The sequence below is a fragment of the Calidris pugnax genome, unplaced genomic scaffold (assembly GCF_001431845.1).
Source record: "Calidris pugnax isolate Ruff unplaced genomic scaffold, ASM143184v1 scaffold225, whole genome shotgun sequence".
NCBI lineage: Eukaryota > Metazoa > Chordata > Aves > Charadriiformes > Scolopacidae > Calidris > Calidris pugnax.
The window spans coordinates 2,403,040-2,427,815 of NW_015091072.1; the positions used below are offsets into that span (position 1 = coordinate 2,403,040).

At 41.0% G+C, this 24,776-nt stretch overlaps 1 protein-coding gene across 1 annotated transcript in view; it reads left to right on the plus strand.

Annotated features, from left to right (window-relative positions):
* The window catches only part of POLQ (polymerase (DNA directed), theta), a 68,247-nt gene extending 44,157 nt beyond the window's left edge, over positions 1 to 24,090 (plus strand). The window contains exons 19-30 of the mRNA XM_014957090.1: positions 3,970 to 4,210; positions 5,345 to 5,538; positions 7,782 to 7,919; positions 9,313 to 9,487; positions 9,985 to 10,120; positions 11,764 to 11,882; positions 12,632 to 12,816; positions 13,156 to 13,267; positions 14,808 to 14,932; positions 16,341 to 16,494; positions 18,919 to 19,034; positions 23,598 to 24,090. Of these exons, the coding sequence (XP_014812576.1) occupies positions 3,970 to 4,210; positions 5,345 to 5,538; positions 7,782 to 7,919; positions 9,313 to 9,487; positions 9,985 to 10,120; positions 11,764 to 11,882; positions 12,632 to 12,816; positions 13,156 to 13,267; positions 14,808 to 14,932; positions 16,341 to 16,494; positions 18,919 to 19,034; positions 23,598 to 23,711 (1,809 nt within the window). The 3' untranslated portion in view covers positions 23,712 to 24,090. The remainder of the gene's footprint in view (positions 1 to 3,969; positions 4,211 to 5,344; positions 5,539 to 7,781; positions 7,920 to 9,312; positions 9,488 to 9,984; positions 10,121 to 11,763; positions 11,883 to 12,631; positions 12,817 to 13,155; positions 13,268 to 14,807; positions 14,933 to 16,340; positions 16,495 to 18,918; positions 19,035 to 23,597) is intronic.
* Positions 24,091 to 24,776: the final 686 nt, after the last annotated feature.

The window sequence follows — 24,776 nt, forward strand, 5'->3', positions numbered from 1 at the left end:
AAGTAAACTTGGTTCAATATATGCATGTGTGAAATTCAGAGATGTCTCTGGTTTGGTGCAATATTGCCTCTTTTTTTTTTTTCCACAGAAGTATTCATTTGCTGCAGTTTGCTCCTGCTGCTGTAGAAACATACGCTTTCTTTAAAATAACAAGATTAAGCAGAGTTAGATTCTTTGCTATCATATTGCCATAACAACAACAACAAAATTTCTTAACTATCGAAATAGACTTTTGACAGACAAATGTGAAATGTTCTCAGAGTGGAAGGAGGGCATACGTTTCTGTCTCAACTCTTGAAGAGATTGCTAGAAAAGGCCAGAGTTTTGCAGGGATACTATAAGGGTGGTTGCTTCTGTTAAGATAAAGTTTTGCTATTCTAGACATGTTGGTTTTTTTTCCCCAAAAGAAACACAGATTTTTTTCCCTATAGGGAAAAATGAAGGTATATATTGGCTTTTAAGAAAATTAGGTTCAACTATGTGTATTTATATTTTCAGGATCCAAACTCTTATTTATGGATGCCATTTTATAATTGTAACTTAAAAATTATTCCTTTAGTAACTTCTCCTCAGCGGATGCAAGTTGAAGATGATGGATTTCCTGTCCAAGGCTGTGAGGACATCTTGGTAGTTGGACTGGCAGTATGTTGGGGTGGAAAGGATGCCTACTATATCTCTTTGCAGCAGATACAAGACCAGACTGGTAAGTGAGCAGACTGGCTGTGCTGTGCTACGTGACACTGAATTTCAAGAAAAGTAGCTTCAGTAGATCCACAGAATCACAGAATGGTAGGGGGTAGAAGGGATCTCTGGAGGTCATGTAGTTCAACCCCCCTGCTAAAGCAGGTTCAAGTAGAGCAGGTTGCCCAGGAACGTGTCCAGGCAGGGTTTGAATACCTCCAGAGAAGGAGACTCCACACTCTCTGGGCAGCCTGTTCCAGTGCTCTGCCCCCCTCAAAGTAAAGAAGTTTTTCCTCGTGTTCAGATGGAACTTCTTGTGTTTCAGTTTGTGCCCATTGCCTCTTGTCCTATCACTGGGCACCACTGAGAAGAGTTTGGCCCTATCCTCTTGAGACCTGCCCTTTAGATATCTATAAGCATTTATGTGATCCCCCCTCAGTCTTCTCCAGGCTAAATAGACCCAGGTCTCTCAGGCTTTCCTCATAAGAGAGATGCTCCAGTCCCCTGATCATCTCTGTAGCCCTCCACTGGACTGTCTCCAGTAGTTCCTTGTCTTTCTTGAGCTGGGGTGGCCAGAACTGGACACAATACTCTGGATGTGGCCACAATCAGGGCAGAGTAAAGGGTGAGCATAACCTCTTTTGACCTGCTGGCCACACTCTTCTCAATGCACCCCAGGAAGCCATTGGCCCTCTTGGTCACAAGGGCACATTGCTGGCTCATAGTCAAATTGTTGTCCACCAGGACTCCCAGGCCCTTTCTCTGCAGGTTATTCCTCCCTAGGGGCAGGACCCTGCATTTGCCTTTGTGAAATTCTTTAGGCTCCTCTCTGCCCAACTCTCCAGCCTGTCCAGGTCTACATGAATGACAGCAGTGTCTTCTGGTCTGTCAGCCACCCCTCCCATTTTTGTATCATCAGCAAACTTGCTGAGGGTCGACTCTGTCCCCTCATCCAGGTCTTTGATGAACATGTTGAACAAGATTAGACCCAGTACTGACCCCTATCAGGAACACCACTAGCTACACGTTCTACAGGTAGGTTCTTGGAAGTCTTTTGAGTGTCCCAAACCCAGCTCAGACATGTGATGGAGTGATTTAACCATATTATTCGGCAGTCTTAGGTACTGAACACCCTTGAACATGTTGCTGTGGATGCACCTCTGGTGCTATATAGTAAGACCAGGTAAATGGGCTCAAGCACTGGACTGCTGAGCAGGCGTACGCCAAGGTGTTAGCTTATTGCTGTGTTCTCTTTAGTTTGCTTGCTTTTCTATTTCATCCTCTTCCAATTTTTGCTTGGCAGAACAAATCTGACATTTGAATGCTAAACATAACCCAATCTGTGCTACGTGGACTCGTGGCTAGGGTTTGACTCCTGGCTCTCCTTTGTTTAGTAGTGCAGACACAGCGTATTGCTTTTTGGGAGCCTTGTCAGGTTTGATAAAATATATAATATTGGTATAGATTTATTGTTACTTGTTCACAGTCCAGCTGTACTTTTTGTGCTTTAGGTGATTGGATTCAAGATTTTCCTTTTGCTTTTCTTATCATGCAGTGGATTAAAAGGTGATTTTTTTTTTTTTTTCTTGTATTTCCTGCCTTAGAAATCAGTATGAGTTTGGCACCACCACCTTTGGACAAAAACCTGTCTGTAGCAGAGAGACTGTATCATCTGCAGCTGTACCTGCAGAAGAAGCCCAAGCAGGAACGCTCACTTGTCATGTATGACTTCATTCAGCACTACAAGACTCTGGTGATGGCTTGTGGCATCTCCTTGGAAGGCAGTTTTGAGGACCCAAAGGTTTGCAGGATTAAGAAATTTAGCTTCATAAAACTACTAGTGTAAAGACACCAGTGGAAAGACGGGAGGACCTTCAGATACTTTCCTTCTGGTATTTCAATTTGAATATGCACGTCTGTCAGGGGGTTTAGTGACATTTTCTTCCAGTGGGAATTCTAGAACAGCATTTAGAGGAGGCTTCTTTTGCTGTGTGTGTTCATGGCGCCTGCAAGAGAAACAGAGCAGGTTCAGTGACAGGTTAACACACTGATCTTTCACGCCTGATTGCTTGAGTGGGGAGGATGAGGTTAAATCTGTCCCCTCTACCAGCGGACAGGGTTGAACTCTTGTTTTGTTGCTGTAAGAAGCTTGGGACTAAAATGGCAGAAGTGCTTCTGGTCATTCTGATTTACCTGCTATGTGTATGAACCACCTTGCTACCACTATTTTCTCAAAACAAAACAAAGATTGCATGAAACTTCAAAATGTAGGTTCAGGTACCATTTGTAACTGAAATGAAACGCTAGAAAGAGACAAAAGCACCTTCTTGTCCTTGTTAGGAAAAGCTCTAGATGCATAGAAATTTCTGGTGTTGATTTTTAAAGCTTGCCTCACACATGGGCTGAATAACCTCATGGCAGTATTAAAGTCTGCAAGTAAGCAGCTAAGGTGTTCAACAAAACTACAAACTTAGCTTTTCAAACCAATACATAAAATTAAAGATAATACATAAAATTAAAGGATAAAATTAAAGAGCAATAAAATTAGCACCTTTCACTGCACTGTTCTGTGTGTTAAATGGAGTCATATTTGTTTATTTTAGTGATGCAATAAATATATACATATACAGACACACGCATTCACCCCCTCTCCTACAACTCCTTCCCCTCTATATACATGTAGTTTTTACCTTCTGCTTGCATAGTATAGATGATGCAAAACCTGTGTTTCGTCCTATTTTGACACAAGAAATTGAAATATAGCTGTAAGTGAAATTGCTTTGAAGACAGTGGGAGGCATGAGGCTTACTGCGAATAAAATTTGCCTTGCAGAATTCTTGGTACTCGTGCTGACGTGCAAAAAAAGAAAAGGAGAGCTCAGCTTGACTAATATTCTAGATCAATAGCAAGTTCTGTTTTTTACAAAGTCAGTTTTTAGATTAAATATGAAAATCAGGATCAAAACATGTTTAATCCCCTTTTTGTTAGGTTTTAATAAAAGAAAAAAACATTGAGGACAACACTTCTAGTTGTGTTTAGTTGACAAGAGGGTAAGGTTTTCAAATGCGCGGAATTAATTTTGAGTGAGAATGAAGCTTTTTAGTGACTTATGCCCTCCTGAAGCTTTTATCTGAAATCTCATAACTTTTCCACAATTTATTCCAGTCTGCCTGACAAATTAAGAAAAATAATCAACACTATAACCTTGCATGAACACCCAGTTAAGTATTTATGTTGTATTATGACTAAAATGGAAAAAAAGGCCTCATGGAGCTCTCCCTTTTTAAGGTTGCATGTTGGCTGCTTGATGCTGACTCTAAGGAACGTACACTTCACAACATGGTGACTAACTTTCTCCCCAGTGAGCTACCTCTACTGGAAGGGGTAGGCACCGGCCAAGGGGTGCAGAGCCTGGGGCTTAGTGCCAGCAGAGATCATTCTGGGCGATACAGAGCAGCGATAGAGTCTGTGCTTGTCTTCAACGTCATGAACCAACTCCATGATGAATTACAGAAGGAAAATCTCACAGGTAAAGAGAGCTCTTCCCATTGGGGGTAAAGATTGAGGGAAAAGGTAGCTGTACTACCACAGGGTGAATGATCAATGGAGAAGAGATGAGATTTGGAAGTCCTTATCTAAGTATATTCTGTGGTAAAATGCTGATTTGTTAAAAGAGGGCACGTCCCTTTGAAGTACATCTGTTTTGTCAAATATTAAATTAAATTTTGAATTAAAATATAATTTTTATATCCTAAATATCGACCACTTCCATTGGTTAAGGCAATAGCAATGTGTATTTTAAGTCTCTGAATCAAGCAGATCTTTACCTCCCAGGTGAGTACCCTGGCCAGTCTGAGGGGACTTGTGGGTCTGTCTGTGGTTTCTCATGAACATGTTCAAAAGCTTTTGCATTTCCATGTCAGAAGCAATTCCTAAAATCCTCCCATGTTTTCTGAAGGAGATTTCTTCCTCTTTGGCCTCTTTGTCATCAGTGTGTTGTGTCCGTGAAACTTTTGTGATCCCGTAGTGAATGATCCCATATGTTTGGGATATTGATAATATTTGATGAGTGCTTATCTCTGTTTAAAAACAATCAAACAAAATAAAACCCCAAAGACCACATAACCATTTGTGGGCTTTATGATTGTTTCCCCTACGTTGTATCCAAAGCCAAAGATTAGGGTCCAGTCTTACTGAAGTTCTTTTATTGCAAGTTTAATAATCGTGACAAATAAACCTTGAAATGTTTTTAAATGATGTGGGTGGTGGAATTAAAGTGTATCAAGTTAGCTTTACAGTAAGCATGTCTGTGGTTTATAAAATGTTGATATACAAAGAGATGTGTGTTTATTAGAAAAAAGGTTTTTGATGGAAGTTGTTATTCTCTTAATTCTGGAATACTTCTTACTATGAAATATCATCTTAAATATTTTATGATAAAAAATTCTGGAATACTTCTTACTATGAAATATCTATTACTATGAAATTTTCCAGAAACAAAAGTATTTAAACTAAATCTATATTAAGAGATTTCAGTGTGTCAGGAAATTCAGGATTTTAAAAACTGAAGATTCCCCGGCTATTTTTTTATGAATCTGTTGTTCTGCGGTTGATCTGCCTTTGATGTTACAAGAGTTTTTCCTGGGGTTTGTATTTATTACAGATGTATTTTCTAAAGTGGAGATGCCCACCCATTATTGCTTGGCTCTGCTGGAGCTGAATGGCATTGGTTTTAGCACAACAGCGTATGAAACCCAGAAACAGGTGATGCAAGCTAAACTGAGCGAGATTGAGACCAAAGCCTATCAGCTGGCAGGCCACAGCTTCTCCTTGACCAGCCCTGATGACATTGCAGAGGTACTTCTTTTATTGCAAGTTTAATAATCGTGACAAATAAACCTTGAAATGTTTTTAAATGATGTGGGTGGTGGAATTAAAGTGTATCAAGTTAGCTTTACAGTAAGCATGTCTGTGGTTTATAAAATGTTGATATACAAAGAGATGTGTATTTCTTAGAAAAAAGGTTTTTGATGGAAGTTGTTATTCTCTTAATTCTGGAATACTTCTTACTATGAAATATCTATTACTATGAAATTTTCCAGAAACAAAAGTATTTAAACTAAATCTATATTAAGAGATTTCAGTGTGTCAGGAAATTCAGGATTTTAAAAACTGAAGATTCCCCAGCTATTTTTTTATGAATCTGTTTTGCAGTTGATCTGGTTTTGATGTAAGAGTTTTTCCTGGGGTTTGTATTTATCACAGATGTATTTTCTAAAGTGGAGATGCCCACCCATTATTGCTTGGCTCTGCTGGAGCTGAATGGCATTGGTTTTAGCACAACAGCATATGAAACCCAGAAACAGGTGATGCAAGCTAAACTGAGCGAGATTGAGACCAAAGCCTATCAGCTGGCAGGCCACAGCTTCTCCTTGACCAGCCCTGATGACATTGCAGAGGTATGTGAGGGTTAGGGCGGGAGGGGGAGAACTTTCAGAAATTACCCTCAAGAAGCTTTTGCTTAGACTTAAGGAAAAAAAACCTTCTTGTGCAGTTTGCTTTCACACTCACCTGCAAGGTGCTGTGCATCTGATTGGTACTGATCCTGCTTGTTGCTGATCATCCTGATTTCTGCTAACTTTAGCAGAAATAAAGAAGGTAGAAGTAGAAATAAGCATGTTGGAAATAAAAACCAAGTGGAAATTAGCATATTGTTTGTATAGGACCTTGGCTTCTCTTGGCGCATGAGATGATCTGCCAATGAAAGGGCTTTTGGAATATTTTGGATGAATGGTGCAGAACTAGAGAAGTTTTTTTTTCAATACCAGTATTCTGCACACGAGATGTGATGTGATATCATGTAGTCTTGAGTCTAAGAATAGTTGTACTGAATAACTTGCATTGTTACCCGTGTCCCTATACAAACATGAAAGAGGAGGAAAGACTGCTTGAAAAGTTTTGAATCAACTACTGTTTTTAATAATCTCAATAGAACTGTTTTGTTTTGTTTTAAGCCTAAGAAATAGATTTCTATATAAAATAGCAATGCTTCTATTCCTGAAGAACTTTACTATATATTTTTTTCATGTACGTTACATGGAATCATAGAAATAGATTCTAATTACTGTGCATGCTGTTTTCCCGACTTATTTCTTTTCTGGATACTAATTTCTTGCTGAGGATCTCTATATGGAAGTAGTCAAAATTTGCAGGCATCATCACTAAAAGAAGTTCCACAGAAATATTCCTCATTTGTTGCAAACGCAGAAGTTTTGCTCAGTAACAGTAGTCTGAGTTAGAACTCCTAAAATAAGGCTTGTCTCTAGTTTCACTCTGCTTCAAGAGAAGGAAAGTTTCTTTTCTGAAATGCTGTTCTCTGAACTACAGAAGCTTGTTTCTCATGTGAAAATTTTGTTAAGAATCATATAAAATGGCTTGTATAGGTTATTATAGCTTTATCCTTCTAATTTTATGTCAGTAAAACTTTTATGCTACAAAAAAAGTGTGAGGGAAAAGCTTCTATTCCCTTCTGCCAGCTGTGAAATGAAACACAATAGCTGCTAAATAGTGTGTAATGCTACAAGGAAATGTGGAGTGAAAAATGAAAAACTATGTTCTTTCTGTCTAATTTTACTTGGCAATTTTTTAGAAAAACTAATACTCTGGCTACTCCATAAAAAGTATTTGTGACCGCTGCCTCCTATGGCATTCATGTTGCTCTGAAGCCTGCTTCCTGCTAATGCTTCTTTTTTTTTTCACCAGTGTTTTTCCCACATTTAGTCATCTTAACTCCACGTTTTATTACAGTTGACTGTCAGCAGTAACCTCACTTATTGGATGGAGTTAATTACCTTTTCTAAAAACATACCTCTGAACTCAAACTTCTAGTGTTCAGAAAATGAGATTTTAGATTGCATTTTGTAGTTAATTAAAATGACGAGGAATGACTTTGATAGCAGAGATCTTTAATCAGCTTTTTAATTACCTGAAGCATTTGTACTATCCTTCGGTTGGAACAAGCTGTTTAAGTGCTCCGTTGCTTTTTGTCTTCTCCTGGGAGTAGCATGCAGAAACTGATTTGAAGTGCTGGCCTTTTTCAGGTTTTGTTCCTGGAGCTGAAGTTGCCACAAAATGGAGATGTGAAAGTTCAAGGGAACAAGAAAACTCTGGGTTACACAAGAAGAGCAACTGCTAAAGGCAACAGGGTTAGGCTGAGCAAGCAGTTCAGTACAACCAAGGTACAGTAAAGTCTGGTTTTAGTCTGACTGTGAAAAATAACTTACTTTACACATCTGCTGCTTGGATACATTGGAGTTAGGTATGCTGACTTAAATGAAAAATTTTACCTGCCTTTTTACTCCTTCAGTTGCCACTGGAAATTTAAACTGGATTCTGCCTTCTCTGTTAGCAGAGTTATTAACTCCTACTTTCCTAAAGCCTGGGTACAGCGAGGACATGACTATAAATAGCAGGCTTCAATTAGAATAAATCAGGCAGAATTTAATTTCCCAAACCATGTGTAAGGCCAAAATAGCACAATAATTTTGTAAAGCAAATAGTAGAAGAATTTTTCAACATCAGCTTGAAAGATACTTAAATACCATGGTGATTAAATTCAATATTTTCCCTGCCTGGTACTACCATATCTTTATATTGTGCTTCAGAGAATTTGTCTTCGGAATGGCTGATCTGATGGCTTATCAAATTTAGTATATCAAAAGCTTATATATATGTGAAGGCTATTGACAAGCTTGGCAGCTGATAAATACTGCGGAGCTGCATTAATACCAACTGCTGCAGGCTCATGGGTGCTCTTGCCAGACAAGTGATATTAGCAGATATATATGTTCCCTGTTTTCAGGGCTCATTAATCTGTGTTGTTTTCTTAGTTCCCCCTTGTTCAGTGTAGTTAGCGCTTGGAAGACAAGTATTGATTTCTGAAACTCAAGTGGCAGTGAAAAAGTGAGTGCAGTGGTGCTGGCAGAGCAGGGAGCAAGAAGCAAAGTGAGAATTTCCTGCTTTTGCAATGTGGAGAGATGAGGCTACAGCTGCCTGCTGCATACAAAAAAAATAACTGTTACTTTGAGAAATGTTTGTGTGCACAGTCTTTTTAAATTCTTGTTTGTCCTTTCATATTTCTGATTTAACTGAAAGGATTTGATTGCTAGTGGTCAGCTTTGTCTTTCAAGGAGCATGGTCAAGGGCTTCATTTTGTTGAGTTCCTAGAATATGGATAGGAGAGAGCAGGGAAAAAAGTATGCAAGAAGATGGAGGAGGAGCACTACCGCTGGGCAAGAGGAGACAACATGGGGAACCTACAGCAAGTGAGGCTTTATTTGATCATTTCAGGTGATTTATTGGTTGGTGGATACTGAGTGGTGATGAGGGTGTGAAAGTCCGAAGAGAAGTGATTGCTTTCTTGTGTGTAATAAAACTGCAGCTGTGTCTCGTGGTGCTTTGATTGCCCAGGGTAGGCGGTGTAAATGGAGGGGATATCCATTTAATTTTAAGGCAGTGACACTGGAAACTCACTGTGGGTGAAAGAGTTGATTTTCCTGCAGAACTGCAAAAACTTTATAAATAAAGCTTCAAAGGCAGTTAATTGTAGTTGTGACCTTTTCTCTCCACAAGGATGTTTTGGAGAAATTAAAGACACTTCACCCGTTGCCAGGGCTGATATTGGAATGGAGGAGGATCAACAATGCCATTACTAAAGTGGTGTTTCCACTACAGAGGGAAAAGCGACTGAATCCTGCACTGGGAATGGAAAGGATATATCCAGTGTCACAGACTCACACAGCTACAGGTAGAGAAACGTGTATAAAATCCTCCCCTCTTACTGTTCTTTTTTTTCTCCTCCTTTTTTTTGTGTGTGTGGGGCGCAGCTTTTTTATGGGGAAAAGATAGGAAATAAGCCCGTGCTCTATTTCAGCCAAATGAAAATACTGAAATACCTATTTCACAGGAATCTGCCCTAAAAGTCTAGATGTGTTAAAATAGCTTTTGTGTTCACCAAGCAGTATTACTCATTTCTTGCATATATTAGCGTGTAAATCTCTGACTGCAAAACAGGTTCTGGATTTGGGAGTTTCTTATTAGTAATACAGGAATGCTGCAGGGGAAACATCTCAAGTCCAATAAACCTGAATTATTTTCCTTCAGTTCTCTCAGTGGTTGTATGCTGTCCCTGCCCCCCCCCTCGCTCCCCTTGTTTTTTGGAGATGCAGATGTGTGTTCAGCTGTGTTAAGTTAGAGAGACTCCTTTTGGACTCTTACTTAGTTCTGCCTTGTCTGCCTTCTCAGGTCGAATAACCTTCACGGAGCCAAATATCCAGAATGTGCCAAGAGATTTTGAGATTGAAATGCCAACTGTGGTTGAGGAAAGCCCACCTTCCCGAGCCCATGGAAATGTTAATTCTCGTGCTGTTTCTGGGGGCAGGTGGGAGGATCTTGGCAAAGCTTCTGCCTACTCTGTTGATCTTAATGTGGTTGAGTTGTCAAATTTCTCTTTTTTCTTACTTCACCTGTGGCTGCTGTTATGTCAGTGTGACTTGTTACTCAGTGTTTTTCTTACAGTTCCCTCTTCAGGAGGATAATCAGGCATAGCCATGGAGGCAGAAATATCATTCTGAGAAATAGCTCTGGCCAGTGCTTAGGCTTGCAGCAGCTTTGCAGGACAATTGGAGAGTGAACTGGGTTCTTAGAGTCTTCCCTGTAGAGAAGCAGCCCATCAAAGGAATGGAGTGCTTGCTGAACTTTGAGAGAGGTCTGCTTCTCAGCCTGACTGTATTCCTTACTCCAGCACCCACTGCGTTAGTGACATGGGACAATCCTAAAGGCACAGAAGTGACTGCTGGCGCAAAAGAAGCTATCATGCAGCTGAAGACTGTTAATGCCTTCCAAACTTTGGTCCAAACTGTCTTTTATCTCAGTAATTGTTATTACTGCTCCTTCGTCATCTTGTAAGAAGCTTCTGGCCAAAGGAGTGTAGTTAAATTAGATCATGGTATAAAGCCTTTACTTATTCGACTAAATTGGGAACCTATGCTGGACAGTGTGATTCTCTACAGTTCCCCTATGTTGTGCCTCACCTTTATTTCTTTTGAAAATTTATTTCTGTGATTTTTGTGCTATCTTTCATCTCCTTGATCCCTACCATCCCTGAAATAACAAGATATAAGAAGAAAAGGGAAGAGAGCATGATGTCTTTTCTGTGCTTTGCTGAAACTAGCCTTGATCTCAGAGAGACCTTTTCATTCTGATAAAGAAATTGCTCAGATCACTGACCGAAATATCAAGGACTTATAAAGGCCTTTTGATTCCCAGTGAAGAACACAATGGGCTGGCTGGTAGACTGGTGCTGACAGGGTGTGAATGGTATCACAGCTGTGCACTGTGATGGGTATAATTCTGTCTGCAGCTATAAGTGGCTTGGACAGGAGAACTAAGGAAGCCCTGAGAGGTTGCAGAGCATCTGGGTGCTACTGTAAACTTCCAGCCTTCTGGAAAAGAAAATCGAGTTGCTTTGGGGCAATTTTTTGCTCGGTCTTTAGAGGGGAAACATGTGGTGTTCTATGAGCACAGCTTCTGCAACTTCTGTTCTGCTTTCACAGGCTTACTTGTGTGTGTGCATGTGCAGTCATGAGGCTGATGTTGTGGGAGAAATCTTTTCTGTCTGTACTGGGTATGATGTAGGCATCCTGGATGTGAAAACAATGTCCAGAGCAGACTTGACACTCAACGTGGGGTGTTGAATTTTTAGGATTCCTGTAGGACTTCTTTGTTATCTTTCTGGAATGCATCCATCACAGGTTTGGGGCCTTTCATCTTACCTCCTTTGGAGTGAAATTATCCAATTTCTGGACAAAACCCTGAATGCACAAGGAAGATTTATGCCTGAATCAGTCACTAAATCCCTTCAGGTGTACATATGGCCTCTGTCCAATTCCCCCATGGTCAAATTAGGTATAGATTATCCAGAAGAGTGGAATAGAGGCTTGTTTTCACTGAACTTTTGTAGCAAAAATGATTATGCATCTTTGTTTTTGAAATTGGTGAAAAAGTCATTCTTTGTCTCCACAGATGTAGAAAGCGTTCCAGCATTTTGCTTAACAGCCTAAAATTTCAGGCTGAAGACAGATCTGAAGAAAGAGGAATACCATTTTCTGTCAGCATGAGACATGCTTTTGTTCCCTTCCCAGGTAATGCCCAGATCCTGCTCTGTGCCAGCTAATTGTTAAGAATATAGTTAACAAAAATTCCTAGCTCTAATGAAGAGTTAAAAATTAAAGTATATATCTGACATAGAAGGCTACTTGGAAAACTAATGCAGTAGTGAGCATGACTGAAAAATTATTCACAAGACTGTAAAGAAGAATGTTTCAACTGGGGAAAACATTCAAATGTTATAATTCAAATGTTCACATCTTCATTTCCTCTTTAAGAATACATTTATTTTTTTTTAAGAGCTATACTTAGGCAGCTCTTAATACACAAATTGCACTCTATATAGTGTTATTTCTATCCAAATGTCAGTATCCACATTGCCTGCCCTGGCTCAGTACAAGTCTGCTGGTCTGATCTGTGCTAGTTATTCCTATCAGGTGCTGGACTTTTACACAGACACCTGGACAGACACTTGTTCTGTGTGTTTGTGATGGCTTCTAAATGCCGAGGCTGCATGGAAAGCAAGCAAGCCTGGGCACTGGGGAAACAGACAAGAGTTTATCTGATTTAATTTCTGCTGTTTATTGACACAACTTTTAGGAGTGCAGAAGCAACTCCTTAAAGTATTTGCAAGGAAATGGAGACTGAGGTTGCATAGCAATGGCTGCAGAAAACTCTCAGAGCAGAACATGCAAGGATGGCTTCAGTCCTCCTTGCTGGAATGTTGGTTGGAATGTTGGAATAATTTATGAAATAATGATTTCTGCTAACTTTGTGACTTCAGGTGGCTTAATCTTGGCTGCTGATTACTCTCAGCTTGAACTGAGGATCCTTGCTCATTTGTCTTCGGACTGTCGACTCATTCAAGCCTTGAACGGGGGTACTGATGTCTTTAAGAGCATTGCAGCAGAATGGAAAATGATTGATCCTGAAGCTGTTGGAGACAGGACCAGGCAACAAGCTAAACAGGTAATTTTTAGAAAAAACAATTCAGCAGTAGCTTTCTAGGCAGAAAGGTTTGGTGTTCAAAACATCAGGCAGTCCCAATAGTACGGTTTCCTGTTTGGGTTCAGCCATGATTGTTCAGTCCGTGCTTTGTATGTCCTACCACTCTCCACACATTTCAACTGGAGCTGTCTGGGTTTGGGGGGATGAGGGTGGAGAAAAGCAGCATGAATGTCTTGGACTTCTTGAATGCTTGCTCTTAGTCCCATACACTTGTCTTCCAGTGAATCACATTTTGTTTTGGCTCTGCTTTCTCTGCATGGCTCACATATGGTTGTGGTTCTTCACATTGTCCTCTGGCAGATTTGCTATGGAATCATCTATGGAATAGGAGCAAAGTCTTTAGGCGAGCAGATGGGGATTGATGAAGATGAAGCTGCCAATTACATTGAATCCTTCAAATCAAGATACACAGGTTTGGATATGGCTGTTTGGGAGCGGTGTGGTGGTTGTTTGTTTTAATCTCTTCTGTCTCTTCAAATCCTGGATTTGTCTCAGCTTTCTACTACTTCTATATCTTTTGAAAAAGCTTTTCATTTTGAAATAGTCCAGTTCATGAACACAGCAGTTTGATACTCCATGACATTTTACTCTACACTTTGGTTTTATTCATCTTTAGGACGTTGTTGTTTGCTTATTACATTAATTAATTAATAAGCCCTGGGGATTAATTTTAAAGCTCTTAACTTTTTGGGTAAGAAACACTCTTTTCCCTATTAAAACACAGCTTCAAAGGATATGCAATACAACTTTACACCACACTTGTTATAATTTTTAAATATAACCATTTGTCTCTTCTGTTCTCATTTTTAACTTTCATTGAGTTTTAAGCTGTTTTGCATATCTCCCTTACATTTTTATCCAGCTGCTCAGAGCAGCTCTCCCATATTTTGTAAAAAGACATCGCTTTGTTTTGAAGAAGCCTGTTAAGTTTTAGGAAAGCTATAGAGGGAGTAGAGCTGCAATCAGAAAATGAATGGAGGGCAAATGGGATGAGAGACGGCTAGCTCTAATCATACAACTTGGAAATGAGCTGGAAAATTATGTTCTGAAGATTCAGGGTTTGTTTCCTTAGGAGGCAGATGCTGAGAAATGGTGTCCCATTAAGAGTCTGTTTATTATCCAGTAATTTCTAGATAGTGTCTCCTTCACAACCACTAGAAATGACTTCCTGCTTCCTCCCTCTTGGTACACGTGTGTACATACAAACTCTGCAATGTACCTTATATTTTAACTTCACTTATGAATTTTTACTTATATGTATTGCGAGGCTGACATGCTAAATTACTCTGCCTAATGAATTGACGAATGTTGTCGATCTTGAATACCTCCTTTTATATTTTGGAAAGAAACTGTCTGAACTATTTCCACTTTAGCGCAGTTGTTACCTGAACTTGCAGTGAAAGGGACTCTTCCCTGTCTTACCTTTCTTTAACCTAAGTGTCTTTTTAACACTCTCGGTGGTTTCACTCCTTCCTTTGCAAAGTGCAGGTGGGTAAGTTTCTTTCATCCTAGAATCTGAAGTGACAGAGTCAGTCAGCCTGAGGCTTCAAGGGCTCTGACTTCTGCTTTCAACTTACTCCCTTCCTACTACTCATCTTTCCAGTGCTGGTCCAGGTCCTGACCTCTCTATTACCAGTAATATATGTATGATCCTCTGTGCCTGGGTGATGTGCAGAGTGGACTTCCTGCCTCCTTGTGCACAGCCAGATACCCTGACACTATGCACTCTTTTCTGCCTCAAAAATGTTAATAAGTTTCCCAGCAGAGCTGCGAATAGGCTGAATGAGTGATCGTGTGCTCTTGCCCACTGACAGGGTCTAGGAAATCTAAAGAATTAACTTCTGTGTTGCTTGGGTTTCCCGGGCTGCTTTCAGTGACCCCAGTGAGAAGTCACCGTCACAATCAGTTGTATTAGGGAAACCTTTCTCTTTTTTTTTTTTTTTTTTTCACAGGGATTCAGAAATTCTTGAGGGAGACAGTGAAGAGCTGCAGAAGAGATGGGTTTGTGCAGACCATCCTGGGAAGACGGAGATACTTGCCAGCTATCAAAGATTCCAACCCTTACAGTAAAGCTCATGTATGTTGAGTCCAGTACTTTTTTGTTTTTTAACTATTACTTTATTTTTTAAAGTGTTAGATTTCTTTGCATATCCATATCTGTGGTTTTACAGGGTCTATGAGCCATCTGGGTCATGACCTTCCACGTCTCACTTAGTTTGTTGTTCCCTCAGTTGTTCTCTGAATAACAAGAGTTTTTGTCATGGTTTGCTTGACGTAAGTCTTCTCTGACCGGGTGTACAGCTATCATCACTGTGCTAACCTCACTTCAGAACTCCCACGTTGGAAGTGGAGTGAGTAATTTATTGAAGTAAGTGGACATGATTTTAAAAAGCCTCCACACAGTGACGTGCTTTAACTCTTCAGGCTGAGTTGCTCCCACTCAGCAGTCTCTATATATTGTATGCTGTCAGCACTTGAACAAGAAAGGGCATTTAAGTCCTATATTTTCAGGTGTTTCTTCCTTTTCATATTTCCTCTCAAAGGAAAATTGCTCAAACTTGTTAGATAAATATTTACTTAATATACGTCTTTGCACTGGCATTATTTTTTTCAAGGTCATTTCGGACGCATCTGTCATAGACTCTATTTCAGTACAGTGTGGAATTTGAGGCTAGAGTGGAAGAGGGAGGAAATGGAGGAGTTTGTACTCCAAGTAGTTGAAAGGGAAACAAGGAGACTTTCAAAAAACTTTTGAGATGATTTGACTGTTTAATCTGAAGGATACTTCAGCATGAAGCTTTGTAGATGCACCTTCTGTTCAACTTTGATTTATTCTTTAAAATCATATTAAAGACCAGTTAATGAATTATCTTCACTTTCATTTCAGCTTCCTCATAACTTCTTGCACATATTTCAGCTCTAATCAAAGAGAGAAGAACCTTTTAATACAGTTTTCTTGTCTGAGGAGGGGATTAGTACAATTAGTAGAGCTTCTGTGGAAAAAAAATGCCATAATGTGGTCCGGTGTGTTTTTGCACAGCTGTAATGCTCTGGCAGTCAGGGTTCAGTGCAGCAGACCATATTATTAGTCCATGAAATCCAGCTTCTTGCTTTTGGTTATCCATTCCTGATGGTTTTGAAGATAGACAGAAGTGTCTCATGGTACTTGGATTAACTATGAGATTTTTCTGCTCCTCGTGAAACTGTTACCATGTTTATGTGCTTGTCCCTCTTGTGGCTTGTGACTCTTGCAGGTTATTACCCTTGATATTAATTAATTTTAAGTTTGTGGAAATCCTGATTTTGTGCCTGAAGCTAGTCTAGAATGTCTCTTTCTTTCAGGCAGATAAAACAAACTCTTTGTCTGGAGGTTTTATTATGCTTATATTTGGCCATGTATTTATTATTTTTAATGAAGTACATGTGGGATGCTAGATTTGATTTATTTGTTTGGGTAGATTTTGAGAACACCTATCTCTGTTTAGGCAGAGCGACAGGCTGTGAATACAACTGTTCAGGGATCTGCTGCAGACATTGTCAAAACAGCCACTGTGAACATTCAGAGACGCCTGGAAGCTTTCTCCTCTGTGATCAAGTCCCATGGACATCTGGAGAGCTCCTTCCAGAGAGATACGACAGGTATGCTCATCTCTTCCTTGCACATTAGAGCAAAACTTCTAGTGTTACTAATTAAAAAAAAAAAAAAAATCTGAAAAAAAAATGTTAGGGCCTTTGGGTCTAACTTTTAGGTAGGAGTTATTTTACTTTCTGACAGTGGCAAGTCTATGTTTAGTGGGCTAAAAGTCATAAGGAAAGAGGGGAAAAATGTCTACTCAAAACAGAAACTAAAGCAAATGCTGTGATCAGCTCAGAAACCCCCACTGCCTCAAGGCAGATGTTGCAAACGGTGGCAGTGGGAGTTCACATGTGATATGGCCTGTGATGCCACCACAGAGTTGTTTAAAAGTTGGAAGGAGAAACTGAGCAGATACTCTGGCTTCAGAGGCAGTGAAAAGATAGAGTGGAACAACTTCTAGTTCCAAAAATACATTTTCTTGGTTAGAATTAACTCTGGAATTTGATGTACAGAGGCTCCACAAGAGTATTAGATGAAGCACTTGTCAGCATAAATGTCTCCTGTCTGTAGATAGCAAAGCTGTGCTGGGGTATTCATTCCCAGAGGAGTGCTATGAAGATTTTTTTTTTTTTTTTAAGCATAATGTAGACAGTGTTTTGTTCATCAGTCATATATTTTTAGAAAGACAACTTAAGGGATGGAGTGCTGTATTTCTTTGATAGTTCTTATGCTTCAACTGAAACATGAAGCTGTCGTAATATGAAGAATCTGATTTGTAGGACTGAGAAGAAAAACTAAATAATTAATTGCCGAACCTCTAAAAATATGTCAGAGAGTTTTATTTTAGAAAGACAAGATTCAGAAGTGTGCTATGAGTAGAAGGCATGTGCTTGGCAGAACTTCCCTCCCCTTCCAGCTACTGACCTTTGGCCAGCGTAGTTGTAGAAAGGTGAGCAGATGCATTTAGAATCATAGAATTGTCTAGGTTGGAAGGGACCTTTAAGATCATCTAGTCCAACCGTCAACCTCTGATAAAAAAAACCAAACCAAAAAAGACCAAAACCTACTATCATTAAACTGTGTCACTAAGCACTATGTCAACCCATCTTTCGAATACCTCCAGGGGTGGAAACCACATCCCTGGGCAGCCCATGCCAATGCACCACTTTCCTGGGCAGCGCATGCCAATGCTTAAAAACCCTTTCAGTGTAAAAATTTTTCCTGATATCCAATCTGAACCTCCCCTGGAGCAACTTGAGGCCGTTTCCTCTTGTCCTATTGCCTGTGACTTGGCAGAAGAGACTGACCCCCACCTCCCTACAACCTCCTTTCAGGTAGTTGTAGAGAGCGATAAGGTCTCCCCTCAGCCTCCTCTTCTCCAGGCTGAACAATCCCAGCTCCCTCAGCCTCTCCTCATAAGACTTGTGCTCCAGACCCCTCACCAGCTTCGTTGCCCTTCTCTGGACCTGCTCCAGCACCTCAATGTCTACTTTGCATTAAGGGGCCCAAAACTGGACACAGCACTCAAGGTGGTAGTGCACTCGAGGTACCAGTCCTGAGTACAGGGCGACAATCACCTCCTGAGTCCTACTCGCCACGCTGTTCCTGATTTGTGACAGTTTTTCCTCCTCTGATACTTGCTGTTTCGAGAACTGGAAGGAATTCTTTCTCAGCAAGTTATAAAGGCCTGTGCCATCAAAGAAGCATCCTGCGTCACGTGGCTCTTCAACATTGCTGCTTCAGTGTGAGGCTTGCGTGAGGAACTGATGATGCTGTGAAACCCTCCCTGTAGTTGTGAACTGGAGTCCTCCTGTTAGCTGACCTGAGAAATAAATAACTCTTGAGTCTGTGTGTGAGGTTGTGTTTGTTTATTTTTTTTAAAAAGAGCTTTTACTATGGAACGGTTTGTTCTGCTTTATTTTTGTCAGACAAGGCCTACCAGGATCCTGTTCTTGTCAGCTGCTTACTTGTTTATTCAAAAACTGCTCTTTTTGTCTTTCCTTTTTTTAATCAGGAGTAGTAGCTACAGTTTCAGATAACAGCATTTGGGAGGAGACTTACTGCCTTTTAAGACTAGCTGTTAAAATTATTTTGAAAGAAATGTAGAATCCTAATTCATCGCCAGAGAGAACATTATAAACCAACTTCTGATTATACTTGACATGATTTTGTTTAAAATTTACTTTTAAAACAGATGGTTCAGGAGACGCAACTGTCTCTTGTTTCTGTTCTGATTCATATCTTCATAATGTAAGGCTGAAATGTTTGTATCTAAAATGCCTTTCATTAACATTTTTCCCTCAGTAGCTGTACAAATATTGATAGAATAGCAATGTTTTGTGGTTTTATCTGTAGGCACGGCTTTTTCATTTCAAAGTTCCTCGTGTTCTTTTTCTCAGCGTTAGGAATGTGTGAGGGTTTTTTAATTAGAGAAAACATGCCTCTGCAAAATGGGATCTAACAAAGTGTGCTCCCCACCTGTGTAGGAAAGCTGGCGAGGAAGAACAACAGAGGGATGTTACATCCCATCAGCGGAGGTTTCTTCATCCTCCAACTCCATGATGAGCTCCTCTATGAAGTTGCAGAGGACGACGTCATCCAGGTACAGCCGTGCAGTTGCTTTTTCAGCTGTCCTACTGTGTTATGATGTTTCAAACAAACCTTCCTTCGAGGGGCTCAGCTTTTCTCCCTGGGATCCTCTCTCGCTGTGTGCCAAAAGGTCTGTGAAAACAATGTTGAGTTGGATGAAAAATTATACTTGTATTCTTGATCCCTTTATTTTCAGACTCAAGGCGTTCCCATGGCTGAAGTTCATTTTTCCAATGTGTGCTTTGCTGCCTATAACAGCAGTTTGTACAACTTCTCCCCAAGTCTTGATGAGTGAAGTAGTTTACTATTGCTGACAGGTGTGGGGGGAGGTTTTTTCCTCGTTTTGAGGTATTTTTGCCTCTCTGTTTACACACACGTCTTCTAGTGCCTAGCTCAGAACATGTATTCTTGCAGCTGGGGTTTATACTCTGTGTAGGGAAAAGAGGATTCCTTGCTTTTGATACTTGTTTCCTCATTCTCTACTTATCTGTCTTTCTGGTAGGAGCTTTATGGTGCTGGTTAGAAGCATGGTAGCTATGAGAAACATGCTGTGTAGACTTAAGGTACCTTTCATGTCCCTGTGTGTGCTCTTCCACTGCGTAGGTGCTCCCATGCCTGGGCATAGTGGTGTCACAGAATCACAGACCGATATGGGGTTGGAATTGACCTCTGGAGATCATCTAATCCAACCCCCCTGCCAAAGCATGTCTGTGTGACAGCTTTCAGTAGCCAGCGTTTTAGCCGTGTGTTGGCAGCTCAGTGCTTTCCCAAGTCCTGAGCACAAAGGCAGGAAGGCTCCCAGGGCATGCTTCCATAGCTTGGGGATGGCTTTCTCCCACTTCTCTTCTGCACATATACATCTTTAATGACAGAAGGCCATTTCTTGACAGCAAGCTGTAGCTCCTTGTCTGTGAGAGCTTTCCACAGTACTAAGTGGCCTGAGCATATTTTTTTTTTAAATTTCATAAAGAACAAAAGGTTTAATATTTTTCTCTTGAATCTCAGCTCAAGCTTCTGTTCGTTTTGCCAGCTCTGTTCAGACATCTGCTGCTTCAATCCAGGCAGGCTGTTTTAGAGATGAAAAGGCTCCTAATTTTCTTCCTGTAGAAAACTGAAATCCCCTGAGTGTAGCCTTTTACGTCTTTAGATACCAACTCCAAGTTATCGCGGTGTCCCCAGAAGAACTGGGACCAAATGAGTGGATTTGCATATTATATATTGTATTATATATTTTTCATTAACAAACTTCAAGGGAAATTATGGCAGTTTTTCTAACTGCCTTCAGATGTATTTCTGTCCATAGATTTTCTGGGCAATCACTTAGAACAGCCCATGTACACAAGGCATGTTTCCTAGGCTCAGGCTTTCCTTGGGTTCGCCAGATTTGCTTGTTTTTCGAGGATTTCTGTCTAGCTTAAGACAATAAGGTGCTTCTTACCCCTTTGATTTTAGGGCCAGAAGGGATTTTTATTTGTGATATTATTGCCTGCTGTCCTTTCAGATGCACCATTATAATTATCCTATAGTGGAAAGATCTGGGTTGGAAAGGATCCCTTGAAACCTCTACCTCTTAAGTCCACACTCAAAGTAGGACCTGAATTAATTAGTTCTTTTGAACTACAATATACCTTTTAGTAAAAAAAGAAGCGAGCATTTCCTGGTTTCTGTGTTGGTGAGGTTTTTTTCATCTTGCTGGCATAAGAACTTTATTATACCGTTAAACATGTATTTCTCTGCTGCAACAGCAATTTTTATTCAGACAAGTTAGATTGGTCACATGCGTGATGCTGGTTCTAGCTTATTTTCAGCTGCTAAAGTGCACAAAAAAACCCTAAAAATATCTTTCCATATATCTAGGAGTTTGTGTTCCGGTCAGTCTCTCCTTACAAATGCTTTGTAAGAGAAATGACATGAGTGATCATTCTGTTTTCATTTGCAGTCTATCAGTGAGCTAGCTTGCCTCCTTTAGAAGACCCTGTTGGGGCAATACCTGTTTTTTCTTGTGCTGAAGGTGTGAAATGCCTGGGGCATCAGGGCTTTCCTACTCTGTGCAGAATGTCAAAGTGAGGGCTGGGAATTTTCAGAGCTTATCACAATAGCAAGACTGTAATAATATTGCTAAAAATGGTAGAAGGAGGGTTGCCCTCCTACCTGTTGAGCTGACCCTGACAACAAGGAGTCAGGTAGGAATGTAGAGGTATAGGCTAGATTAGGAATCAAAGGCTGGATGTTTTTAAACTGCTTGCTTGTCCCCATCGTTGCATTTATGTTTTTAAGGTGGCCAGTATTCTTCTGGGCATGTTTTAGCTGACCATTGAAAACCCTGGAAATGGAGCTGTTTGCTTAATGTACAGGAAATTCAGAGTTCAAAATCCCCCGTATTAGGGTGCGTGTCCCATCTCATCACATCAACCTCACCAGAAACCTCCCAAAAACCTGGTTTTTGTGTCTCCTCTACAGCTGCCATCCCTTGTCCTAGGTGCAGCAGCCCTAATCCGATGTTTCTCACTGTGTGCTGGACTTGTGACCATTCTCAGAGAACCTCCTTCTTTATGGCTGAAATTTCTTTTGAAATACTGGGCCCCAAACTTGATCGAGGCTGCAGTGGTTTGAATAGAGTAGAAAATAGATCTGTGTGTCACACGAGCAACACTTTCTTGTTCTGTGTTCCAGAATTGTGTTTGCTTTCCTTCTCACAACAGTGTGTCGTGCTTAAGCCCTGTTCAGTTTTTAATCTCTGATAACCCCGTTTTTTTTCCTGCCCAGGCAGTTATTTTTCATCCTATTTTGAACAGTAGATTATTTCTATCCTAGTTCTTTATCCTGCTTCTTTCTACCCTGTGCTCGTCTGTGCTGAATTACGTCCTATTTCAAAGCATTTTTCTAGGTTATCAAGATCATTTAGAAATGTGGTATGTAAGGGCGTAGGGTTTTGGAAGAGCAATCTCCCCCTAGTTCTTAATGCTGTTGTAAACTCTTGTGCTCTGATCTCCTAAAATCCCTCCTCCATTCCCCAGTAAAAGCTGTGGAGAAATTTCTACTGTGGGTACCAGTGAGGGAATTATGAAAACACATGGAGGGGTCAGAAAGCTGGAACAGTTCCTGTGTTGACACAGTGGCCTCTAGCTGAGATGAAGACTTGCAGTAATTTCAAAGCCTCTCTTCATTTTACTGTGGGATGGGTGTGGGCTGAAAGATTCATTCAGAGAAGCAATCCAGGACAGGCTGGACTCTGCGTGGGCCTTGGGGTAGGAAGGAAAGTCCCTTTATCTTAGACTGGAGATTAGGAGAGGGTTCTTCACTGTGAGGGTGGTGGAGCACTGGAACAGGTTGCCCAGGGAGGTGGTTGAGGCCCCTTCCCTGGAGATATTCAAGGAGAGGCTCGACGAGGCCCTGGGCAACCTGGTCTAGTTGGGGGTGTCCCTGCTGACTGCGGGGGGGTCGGACTAGATGACCTTTGGAGGTCCCTTCCGACCTGGGCAATTCTATGATTCATCCAGGGCAGGTATTCCAGCCAGGAAAAAAATTTCCAGTCTTTTACAATCAAAAAAGTCACAGGCAAAAATATCTTCTGGTCTCCTAACTGTGTACTGAAATGAATGTTTTCTTAGGAATACTTTTTGGAGGGCAGCAAACATTGGAAGTTCCCTCAACAAAATTGTGAGGGGCAACCTGAGCTTCTGGCACCTGCATTGAATGTGATTTTTCCCTTTCCCAGCGGTTTGTGTTTTGCAGAGTGCCTCTCGTGCCCACACAGCGAGGAGGAACACCGTCCTTTGCTTCTGGTGTATTTGTTTTGTGTCTTGCTTTTCAGTGCAGCGGGGTGAAAGAGGAGACTCTGCAGGACTCTCAAGTGTTTAATGAAAACTTAATCTTGCCTCTGTTCTAAGTAGCGTTAAACAGTGCGGAACCGGTCACAGCTCTGTGCTGCATTACATGTTATTGACCTTAGGGCAACGAAACTAGTGAAGGGCCTACAAGACAAATCATATGAAGAGCAGCTGAAGGAGCTGGGGCTGTTCAGTATGAGGAAGAGGAGGCTGAGGGGAGACCTCATCACTCTCTACAACTACTTGAAAGGACACTGTAGAGAGGTTGGTGCTGGTCTCTTCTCACAGGTAATTAACAATAGAACGAGAGGGAACGGCTTCAAGCTCCAACAGGGTAGGTTTAGATTGAACATTAGGAAGGAATTCTTCACAGAGAGAGTGGTCGGGCATTGGAATAGGCTGCCCAGGGAGGTGGTTGAGTCACCATCCCTGGATGTGTTTAAGGGACGTTTAGATGCGGTACTGAGGGATATGGTGTAGGGGAGGACTTTGTAGAGTAGGGTAGATGGTTGGACTCGATGATCCCAAGGGTCTCTTCCAACCTCAATGATTCTATGATTCTATGATTCTATGACACGGTTTCTCAATTCATAAACCCTAATCAGGATTAAAATGCATTCCCATCGGTAGTAGGCCAGAGCAAATAAATGCAGGAGAGGACTCCAGGTGTCCTGCCACCCCAGCTGTTGCAGAAGAACAGAACATTGAAGCCATGTGTACTGCTGATGTCTAGTATTTTCTTGTAGGTTGCTCAGATTGTCAAGCACGAGATGGAAAACGCCATCAAGCTCTCGGTAAAACTTAACGTTAAGGTGAAAATTGGACCAAGCTGGGGAGCCCTGCAGGACCTGGAGCTCTGACTCGAAATGCAGCCGTCTCACATGTGGTGAGGCCGAAGGCACCTTGGACTGGGCATGGTGAGAGCCAGCGTTCTCGCAGGCAGAGAGGGACTGGTGTGTGGTGTGATCCTCCTGTGTCATGTTTCTACAGACGTTGTAGCAGGCTGCCTTCTGAAATGTGGGGTAGAAGCTGATATGAACTCACCAAGCCAAACCCTTCAGAGGTCAGACAGCGCGTTTACAGAACCGGGAAAGTATTAATTGCTAAAAGCACAGTATTTAAATGAATTCTGTTAAAATAAGCTTGATCTTGTAATTTAAAACAAAACTCTAGAGCCTAATGGATTTATTACATATGAAATGAGCTGGATTATTCTAATAAAACAAAGCACAAGGATAATTTGTTCTTGTGTGTAATTGTGTTTAGGACGAAAAAAAAAAGTCATTGTGTTTGCACTTAATGCTGAATTTTACAGGCCTCTGCTGGGATAATTTTGTACTGAATTCTGCTGATGAGATTCAGGTGTCGAAATGGCTTTAGCCCTGGCTGGGTATCTCACAGAGCAGCTGTGCAGCATTCCAGTGTTCACAGTGCACGGAACCGGGGCTTGGTTGCTCTCTGACTTTTAGGAAAGCATTTTGGTGACTGCTGTAATTCATTCTACTGCTACCTTGCACACTGACCTTGAGAGGGAGGGATAGTGTTTGGACTCTCTTAATTGTTAAACCAAAATCACCAGTAAATGCATTCATTTTTGAAGAATGAAACTCAATTTATTGGCTAAAAACTTAATGGCGATTTGTATTTTTGTGAAGAAAATAAACCAAACCTCAGTCTGGCCAGCTGAAGTGGCAGCCTTGCTGGTGTTTGAGGTCTGGTGTGTTAGAGTTGTTGCTGAATGGTGGTGGGTGACCCTGTGGCTCTTCATTCAGAGACCCATCTCCTAAGGAAGCCTCATACCCTGCCTGTTGGCAGCCTCGCTGAAAACCGCTGGGATTCCCCCCACGCTTTGCTTCAGAGTCTTTGACTCCATCCCTGAGGTCAAGCAGAAAGTTTTTCTGGGAGCTTGGGCTTGTCAAGCTAAA